At 38.1% G+C, this 10,310-nt stretch overlaps 1 protein-coding gene across 2 annotated transcripts in view; it reads right to left on the bottom strand.

Moving 5' to 3' along the window:
• Positions 1-2,115: 2,115 nt before the first annotated feature.
• The window catches only part of EIF4E3 (eukaryotic translation initiation factor 4E family member 3), a 17,101-nt gene continuing 8,906 nt past the window's right edge, over positions 2,116-10,310 (bottom strand). For both annotated transcript variants that reach the window (XM_018068349.1, XM_029958287.1), the window contains exons 2-7: positions 9,801-9,873; positions 7,716-7,810; positions 6,581-6,641; positions 4,784-4,850; positions 2,867-3,022; positions 2,116-2,346 (exon numbers count right to left, since the gene is read on the bottom strand). In XM_018068349.1, the coding sequence (XP_017923838.1) occupies positions 2,315-2,346; positions 2,867-3,022; positions 4,784-4,850; positions 6,581-6,641; positions 7,716-7,741 (342 nt within the window). In that variant the 5' untranslated portion in view covers positions 7,742-7,810; positions 9,801-9,873 and the 3' untranslated portion in view covers positions 2,116-2,314. The remainder of the gene's footprint in view (positions 2,347-2,866; positions 3,023-4,783; positions 4,851-6,580; positions 6,642-7,715; positions 7,811-9,800; positions 9,874-10,310) is intronic.

The raw sequence follows: 10,310 nt of genomic DNA, 5'->3' as shown, positions 1-10,310 counted from the left end.
GGTTGCAAAATACCAATATGCAATTTGTCAGGTTCCTGTGAACTTGCCCTACCCAGTCTGATCCAAGCCTGATTTTGGATTGTGGCATACGATACACTGAATTTTAGTCAAGAACACATCCATCAACCCTGATTCCAAGTAATAATAACTATCATGAGAATTAAGCCATATGGAAAAAAAATCCATGATTTTATAGGCCAATGAAAAATTGACAACAGTTTGTAATGTGGACTTTAGTAGTCAATGTGCAGCTACCCTACCCTATGGGCAGAATAAAGTGTCTCTCAATCTCTACCCAACATTGAAGCAGAGAGGTCTTTAATATTAAAGGGGCACACAAGGCAACAATATAAAAATAATTTACTTCAATAGGATGAATAAAGTAATACCTTAAATTAGCAAGTTCCAGTGACATCACCAGCTCAGCCATTCCTGCCAGCAGATCCAACTCTACTGAAATCAACATCCGTGCTGAAAACAAACCTGGGGAAGAGGTGAGAGAGTCTGGCTTGTTTCCAAAAGTAAAACAAAGAGGAGGGAGAGGTGTGTGATTAATTCTCCATTGGTATTCCACTCACATTTCCTCCAAAGACAGGGAAGTATTTCAAGTGAGAAATCTTGCTCATCAAGCTGTTACAAACATTTTTCCTCAATGTGTTCTACCCCTCTCTTCTCTGAAGTCACTTTTCTTCTCCATCACACAGGCCTGGAGGCTGTCCATGTACATCCCACCTGCAAGTATCTGCTGTCACTCCATACTTTTTCATTAAAAAAAAAATTAAATCTCAATCTATGAACAGAACAGATAGCTTTTAAGAGAATTTTACTGAAAAATACACAGGTTTGAAAAAACAGGACCGGAAACATTTCATCTCAGAAAGCAATTACAGAAGCAAGACATTTGGACTTTAGAAAATGTGTTTAATTGTTAATACTCATTAACTACACAGTTCATAAATACAAGTTAAAGTTGTAAATACAAGATGAAGTTGTAAAAAAAAAAAATCTCAAATGCGTGATAATTATTTTTACATTTATTTGATTTTTACTGTTGTCTCCTTAGTATGTGGAAATTAGTGCAACTTGAACAGCTGCCAAACAAAAACCTCTAAACGAGGAAGGAGTGCTAAGTGGCACAGTCATCTCTACCTTGCAGCTTCTTCTGTAAGGGGAACTAAATCAATCTTTGGTAGTATATTAAAGCACCTCAAATAGTTAAAATAGACAAACACTTAAAGGTTAACACTGTTTATATTTCTATTCTTGCTGCAACACAATCTATTACTTTTCTGTATTTTTTGTTTGTTTTAAAAAGGTCACTTAGGAAGTTTTCATGGCTTGAAACTACAGATGAGGGAGCCTCTTCCTTAGCACTGAAGTCAGCAGCAATTCTGACACTGACCTAGTGGGTGCAGACACGGGCCTGAAGTACTCCTGGAAGTGGGAGGGATGGATCCAGTTTGTAAAACACATTAGAAATTATTCATTACACTTTTTCATGAATGTACAGAAATGTACCATAAGAAAGCATACAATATAAAAACATAAACACCCCATCGCTTCTTAAATAAGATGGGGTGGAGTTTGCAGGTTTTCCTACCAAAAAATTTCTCATTCTAGCCTGAACGAGGGTTCTTCTGAAATCAATACAATCAAAAGACATCAACATCATCCCACACAGGGTTAGTCCCAATATAATAAATATAATTTAATGAACCCTTTTCTATTTACATTTACAGTATGTGTGCTGTTGTCAGTGCACAACCAGATTACACCGAATATTAGAATATTAGAATAAATGCAGTGCAATTTCTTTCTCTCTTGGGACAAACTCAGTGAGTAAATCTTAACATGATAGGAATGTCTCAAAGTGAAAATTGAAAACACATTTCCCCAAGCCAGCATTCCTCTATGCAGAGCACATCTCAGAGAAGCAGCGCAGCATCTCTGTGCATGTTTGCTTTTCCACTAAGTACAGTGCAGAAGGAAAGAAAGCCTGCTATCTGAATGAAATAGGAATATAGAATCAGGTTGCAAAAAACAAGTGGCCAAAATGTCTTTTTAAAGAAACAATGAAGAATTAAAAATGTCAACTCAACATGAAGTGATGAATTGCACATTTAGCGGTCAAGGCAACTGTTTTTCTTCATTTTCAACAGCAATAGCCCAGTTTGAAATGTCAGAAACTCAAGAGGACCAACTGCATGTAGCACTTCTGCAGGGTTTCCACCATTCTCCTCCTTGTCCAGACCACCTCAAAACACCAAAGAACAACAAATGAGCTTGGCACACACTGCACTTAATGCTTTCCACGTCAGCCTTCGAAAGCATGGTGCTCTCTGTGGGCTAGGGAAGAGAAAAGGGGAAAAAAAGAATAAAAGAACATGTAAACTATGGCAAGGAAAAGATTAAAAAAAACAGAAGATGGCAGTGTATAAATCAGTCAAGGAAGACATAACATGCCAACAAGTGATCTTTGGGAATACACTATTCTGATAATACATTTATAGAGATATTAAAATACGAGATCCCTTAAAATCCTGATTGTAAATGGTTCCTCTAAATGAATCCTTCAATTGAACAGCGTGTAGCCTTGAGAGTTATCAAGAGATTTGTCTCACTTGTTTTATGACTCAGGCATATTAAACATGAAACCAAATATATTCTACGATTAAATTAAAAATATCTTTTGAATGATAGCTAACTTTTACATTGAAGGGACCTAATTTTAATGCAATGACAGATGCTATGTTCCTAAGTGATTAATGATGAATCAGGCAGGATATTCCCATGGAAATACCCTCCCAGCATCTTGTTTTTCTAATGAAGGTGGAAATTAACAGTACAAACAGTACAAAACACTTACGTTTATAGAAGACTGCCTTAAAAGATGTGTGTGGTAGAAGTTTGTGAATCTTCTCTAGAACTTTTGCTTCACTTGCTGAAGAGGCATTCACGTTCCAGACTTGCACAACATCTTCACGGTCCCGAACGCTGACACTAACCCCTATTACTTCATCTTCTGCACAGAAGGGGAAGAATCATTAAGGAATACTTTAAAAGTGAGACATGTCTAATTTGCTACTTATGTATTATGAAACAGTGCCCAAAAGCTGAGGAAAAAAATGAAGACTTGAAAAAAAAAAAAGCAATCTCCAGTGAGGAAAATACCAATGTTCAAACCAGACAAAACAGTTACCAGAAAGAACCACTGTGTTTATAGAAGCTATTGGAAATATTACCTCATAGTGTTTTTTATGAAGTGCCATAAAATTATTCATCTTTGCTATTAGCACTCTTGATTAGAAGGGAATCACAAGACTCCCTTCAGTAAGGTCAGCAATAAGATAATTTACCTACAATAATGCCTACAAGCAAAAATGTGAGGATGAGGGTGAAACAACTAAAACCCCAGGAACAGTACCTGGTGGAAATCAGATATCAGCTTTTCCAGACTTTGTTCCCTTTTTCCTTTACATTTTGTCAAGACAGCAACAGAAAAAAGGAAAAAAAAATTAATAAAGCCCCAGTCAGGCTGCTGCTGCCAGTGCTGGTAACTCCGTGTTTTGCTGAGAAAGCCCTTTTTGGTGTGAAATTCTCAGGATGCAGCTTTATGGACAGCTCAAAGGCCGAGCCACAGCTTTCCACTGGGAGCAGTGGGTACCTCCAGCTGTGAGCTCCATGGCACAGCTGTCCCATGCATCCTAAGGAAGGGGTCAGTAATGATAACACAAAGATAGTGCCATAACCACATGGACAAGGGGAAAACTACCTCTGTAGGCAGCAGAGTATCATAAGAAACTATTCTTTAACAGAACCTTAATGAATTAAATGGTCAGACTTGTACTTGCTTTTCATGACTAAGAAGTTGCCTTTGACAATCTGTTTCAAAGCAGCTAGTGTTCACAGTACCTTCTCAGAGTTCCTTTCCTTGCAAGGAACCTTGCAAGCCTAGAGAAGATATTTATTCTGAAAGGGACTTCATTAAATTATTACCTCTGACCAAAATAATATGTGAGCTTCTGGATGATTAATGCCCGTTTTCCAGTAAACCAGCAAAGTACTTTTAGAATATTTATGTAAATTCAATTACATGAAACATTACCTTGACCTGAGCAATATTTTTAAGCAATGAACAAAATATTGCTTCTGGGTAGAGTGCTAACCTGGGATTCAGGAGAGCCAGGTTTGTGTTGTGGCCCTGCTGTGGGCTTTTAATGTCACCACAGGCAAGCCATGCAGTGTCCCTCTGCTTCAGGTCTGCACTGGTGCTTCCCCTGACAATTCCTAACCAGTGGGACCATGAGGGCACATGGGGACATCTATTCAAGGCCAGGTTGGATGGGGCTCTGAGAAACCTGCTCTAATGGAAGGTGTCCCTGCCCATGGCAGGGGGTTTAGAACTAGATGATCTTTAATGTCCCTGCCAACCCAAACCTTTTATGATTTCTATGACTGATCTAATTTAGATGCTTCCAACTGTGCCAATCCAAACAATCTGTATGGAGGTGCCATTTAGGGTTCCATAATCCTGATACTGGGGAATGAAAATTAATTAATTAAATACTGGCTAACTGACAGATGTTTAATAACTAGAAAACCTGCTGGCTTCCCACAGACACAAGCTGTTGAGCTTGAGTCTTGTACAAAGGTAGTCAGCATACCTTGTCCTCTTCTTAATGACAACAGGTATGAACAGGGTTTCCAGCCCTACACCCATTTTTAGCAGTGCTACCGTGTTCTGTATTCCAACTCAATTTGTCATGCTTGCCTCAATCATTACCTGCTGCACAACAATCTGTAAACTGCTCTCCAATAGTTGCCAGCAGTAGCTCTTTCCAAACTGCAGCCTAAGGAAGAAGAAAAAAGTTACATTTGCATTATTATTTTTTAATTTAAAAGTTAGTTTTGCTAGCTCAGTTTGGAGTGTCTTCTCTTTCTGAAGTTGTCTAGAAAAAAAAGGAGTATTTATTGCAAGTTCATGCTGTGTTATATAATTCATAGTTAGGTCTGAACAAGATGGTTCATCTCAGTCAAGGAGATGCTGTGCACTCGTGATGAAGAACGAACCCAAAAAATGAGAAACAGGTATAAAGGTATTATTTATGTTATTTACAAGGCAATGAAAGCTGACTGAAGTTCACCTTCAAGCAGACCTTTCAGAAGTGACTGGGGCCATGTGGTGTGTAGTTTGAGAGATCAAAAGTACCTTCATTTCAAAAATGGGCTGTCATTCAGCCTCTGAAAAACAAGGCCTCTGGGGCCCCTAAATTCACTGCCCAGTAATGCAGGTTTCCCAAACCACTTGTCACTTCTGGCAATCTTCACACCTTGGATTATAAGAGGAAAAAGACAATTTGAGTCTTTTGTGATCACTTGGGACTGCAGGGGAGGAAAGTTGCAACTCACATAGAGGAAAAAAGCCCACAGGCAAAAATCAATTAACTTTTGGTTGAAATTGAGTGCCATCTTTCAGCATTTAATGCCTTCTGCAAGGCTGTCACATTTTCCTGACACTTCACTTTTCGTGTTTAAAGGCCTGATCCAAAGCATACTTGCACACATAAACACCACGTGTGAAGAGGTCAAATCTCCTCGCCATGGAAGTTCACAGGAGAAGTTACTCACGTGCATTTGATTAGGGATGCAAAGAGAAACCCAGTTATTTCATCAGGGCTCAAACAATGACATGCCTGAACAGACTTAATCTTTAACACTTCTGAATTTAAAAAAAAAAAAAAAGAGAGGGGAAAAAAAAAGGGAAAAAAACCTGAGCAGCACTGCAATTTCCCAAAATGCACACAAGGTGCTCTGACAACTCACCGTTGCCAAAGGGGATGATCCTACTTGTCTTTTCTACTTTACGCCCATCAAAAGCTCTCCTGGCCATACAGTCTAATTAAAAATAAAAAAACCCCAGGAGACTTTTTGCAACAACAGAGTGCACTAAGTTGGTTCATTAAACAGTCTGATGAGGATCAGAGCCAGTGCAAGAGGGATCAGGAGAGAAGGAAGCAAGATCTTGCCTCTTCCAGTGGGAGCACAGCCATGAGTTACTGGTGGAAACAACGCCTTGGTCCATGTTTGGCTGTAGAAAGTCACAGGTTACTCAGAGCCATCACAGGGGCAAACAAGCCACACCAAGCAGAAATAGTCCTACAGAGTTTGACAGAGTGTTTAGGAGCATTTCAGTGAAACTCTGTGCTGTGTCAACTGTGGTTCTGGCTATAATTTAGCATAGATTATCAGGAAAAGGTTTCCTGTTTTCCTTTGTATGCCTGTAAGCAAACAGTCTCGAGAACAAAGGTGATTATAAATTCCCATGTTTCCAAATGGAAACTCTGCAGCTTTCAATTGCTTGATAACACGTTGCCAAATGTTATCTAAAGCAAGAGAGATGGAATTATTGGAAAAGAAAGTTTTGCTCATTGTATTTAAAAGGTTATGTATGGTAGAACAGTGTTTGGTTGTTGTGTTGGATGATGTCAGAAGTAAAAAGTTTTACAACAGCTTTATCAGATACAATTTAAAGATACTCCCTTACTAAACAAAAACTGAGTAAGAAGTCAATATAACATACCGTACTTTCTTTAGGGACCTTCATTTTCCATACACCTCCTTTGGCATTGCTTTCTTCTTCCCTGTTATGGGAAATAGATCAGTGAAAATAAACAGTCAATTCCACATCTAGATAACCTTATGTTTGTGGTTTAATTTTCCCAGAAAGATCTCATCTGAAATGCAATTACTAACCCCAGGGAGCATGACTCTGACTTCTGACATCACAGATAATTCTTTCATTGTTCATATGAAGTGTATCTCAACACCTAATCCCTTTTCCTAAGTTTTGTGTCTTGGAAAATACTTACATTTTCCCTGACAACAGACCGTCTTTGAAGTGGCTGCACACTGTATGGGAACAAGCCACAAAACAATTTTACGTTTTACCATGGTAACCTTTTATTTTGGAAAACCTCTGGCATATTTTCACAGAAGCAACTTATTAGTCTCCCATTCATCCAATTTAACAAAAGAACATGAGCACACTTCATTTCAGTTTTGTGACAGCTAGAAATTAATTGCTCATATTTAAAAAAGACTGAAGTTGCCCAGGGTCAGGGCAGACATAATCATTAAACTGCCTTGTAATGACAAAGGTACGACGTACAAACCTGTGAGCTCCTCAAGTTTATTCTGCCACAATTCATTCAATAAGATTTTAAATTATCGCTTTTACTTTCCTGTTAAAACTCTGTAAAAGTAAAGTTAAAAGAATAACCTAAAATTCATCTTTGGTGGGAGACTGTTGGTCCTGGGGAATTTCCATTAGGTTTCATAGGGGGTTTAGATATTCCAATCCGGACAGATGCTGGGGAAAGGAGCTGGGAAGCTTTAGGAGAACACTTTCAAAAAAACCTGCAGTCCTCAATTCTTACTTCAGAACTGGTTTTTCTGTCTAAAAAAAAAAAATTACATATATATATATATATATATGCTGATATTGGTCAATATACTTTTGTGTGTAATTACTGAAAAGTTAGTGGGTTACTGATGATGAGATCAATCTCTGGCAATCCCTTTCCTAAAATACAAAATTACTTTGATAGACTTAAAATAAAACATAAACAAGACATTCCTGTCCCACACCTGTCTCCTTTCTCCAGTTCAGGCTCTTCCACTGCCCATTCCCAGAAATGTCTGATGACAACACGTACCAGAGTGGGCGTCTTTCTCCCCGCATTAAATGGTAACTACATCTCAGAGGCAAATTTGTCACAGGAGGAATGTTGTTGTAGACACTCCAGAAATCCTTAAAAAGAAAAAAACACTAGTTGCACTAACACAAGAGAGTACGTTTCCTGCAGATTTACTGCCTTGCTAGTTTTCTCTAAAACAATTACATATCCTTCTCCTAGAGAACTGGTATCTTCTATGTTATAACAAAATGCTTGGAGAAGAACTTGTTAAAAGTTAATTTCCACTTTTTTTTTTTTAGATGCCAATTCTGCATAAGTGAAGGTGGAAAGAAGGGAAACAGTCCAAGTGTGGATTATTTTAGAATCAAGGTCCTTTTCAATAGGGAGGGAAGAAAAATAATAAAAAACAGAGTTACACTAAGTATGTGAGAACAAAGCAGCACATAGTATTTTATTAGCATATAAAAAAATTATTTGTATCAAATATCCTAGCCTAGCCTAAACTTCATTGTGATTATCCCGAGTTACAAAACCACCACAAATGATAATTCTGGTGAACTAAATGCCTAACCAGCAACCCAGCTACTTTGTCTAAATGAAAGGTTTCAACCACATGCAAAGAATGTGAGATGCGCATGTTAATACAGGAAGGGGGGAGAAATCAGAAGATCCAAGTTACCAGGAACCATTTGATTACTTCCCAGTGTCTCTGCTGGTACAAGAACCTGTCATGCATGTTTGGGGTGGATAAAAGGCACCCAAAAGCAGTAGTGAGCAACTAAAAAGATCCCAATCTCTGTTCTTCTTTATCCAACAGCCGGGAATAAGATTTTTAAAGACTTAAGTTGCATCAACATGTGGTGATGCAACATTAATTAGTAGTGCAACTCATTAAGTATTATCTACACATAATATTCAAGTATTATCTAATACATTAAGTATTATCTAATACTTAATCATTAGCACAATTTTAGTAACAAAGATTGCAACATTATGTGATAAAATTTTGCGGCCCTTGGTGACTCTGCCTACCAGCAATTACCATTTCCCAGTCACAAGAAGAGAGATGGAAGGCTAATAAAAATATAAAAACTTGTTATGAAACACCTGTTTCAACTTTTGTCTTATTCTTACCTGGTTGTTTGCCCAAACCCTAAAGCTACTGACAGAAAAAGAAGCAGAGCTACACTGGCAGATGGCTGTGGAAGCATTTGAAAGCTCTTTATGTCCTGAACCAAGGACTTTGTTTGGAAGGTTTTGGGTTGAAAACATCCTTCAGGTGGTGGAGGCTGGAATTCCTCATTGAGTAGGTACTGGCCATGAAGGAGAGTGATGGAGTCAATGAAGATTTTGGCTTCACTTTCCCAAGGAAGATCATATTATATGAAAGCCTTGTTTAAAACTCCAGGAGATCACTACAGCTGTGCTTCTCAAAGAGAAGGGTTTGGCACTACCTTAGAATTTCAGAGATTTAGTGAACTAGAATCAGCTTAGCATTAAGGTGAGACAAATACCAATTGGTTACACTTCATGGTAACTGTGGTCTTAAAACAGAAATGCAATTTTACTTGCAAGAGATGTCCACTGCTAGGCACTGGTAGATGACACAGACATGCAGAATTTCTCATTATTGTGAGTATTCCATGATGTAAGAGTACTTTAATTCAAGTTAGTTTGCTAAATTTTTTTTGATTCATGCTCAAGTAGGAAAGATCAAAAAAAAAACAAACCCACAAGCTGCAATTTTTAGTCTTTGTATAATGAATTTCTGTGTTAAATAAAACATGGGGAAAAAAAGCAGAAAAATTATTAAAATAAATCAAGTATAACAATCCAACAGAGGTACAAGTGGAAACTCAGGAAAATTTAATAATCCAATATGTTCAATCCAATATGCCTCCTCCTTTCCTGGTCTGGAAAGCCAAGTGAAATTCAAACAATGACTCAGTAATACACACACACAACTCCAACAAAACTCACGTTTCACACCTCAGGTAAGCAAAGCCACAGCTGTGACTCATTCTGTGAGGAAAAATGAAACTTAAGGTGTGAAGTTACATTAATAACATGTGGTAGCTCCTGTAGCAGAGCCAGACACTTTACCTGCACTGTTTGTACTGTATAAATCTTCTTCAAGTTTGATGCACATTCAGCTGCTGTCGTACCAGGAAGTGATCTTGAAAACAAAGTACAGGTTAATTAAAACATCTGTTTTATCAAGGAGGGAAAGAAGGGAGATGGAGAGGGAACGTGAATCGCATGAGTGTGAGGTTGAAATATTCACGTGTCAAAGTGGAAGCCCAACTCCAATTATCATGAATCATTTAAAGATAAGAGTTAAAAAGTGCTTTTATACTTGTGAATAGGTTAATATCGACGACGTAATTTGTAAAATATGTTGATTAAACGGGAGAATTAGGAGTTTTAAACTAAGCAGCACAGCGCTGCTCTCAGGGCCACCCCATCCCCTCAGAGCCCTGCTGTTCACAGGTGACGGGCTACCAGAAAGGGGACTGCATGGTCATCCTGTACAATTATTTTTAATTGCACTTAATACACTTTAGCCCCCTTTTTTAAGCGTTTTAAGACACTCCCAGTGCTTCACACTTGGAA

Source organism: Manacus vitellinus, unplaced genomic scaffold (genome assembly GCF_001715985.3).
Source record: "Manacus vitellinus isolate BGI_N305 unplaced genomic scaffold, ASM171598v3 scaffold_14_pilon, whole genome shotgun sequence".
In the NCBI taxonomy this organism is placed as follows: Eukaryota; Metazoa; Chordata; class Aves; order Passeriformes; family Pipridae; genus Manacus; species Manacus vitellinus.
The sequence above is the reverse complement of the archived record's forward strand: the minus strand, read 5'-3'. Positions and strand labels throughout refer to the sequence as shown.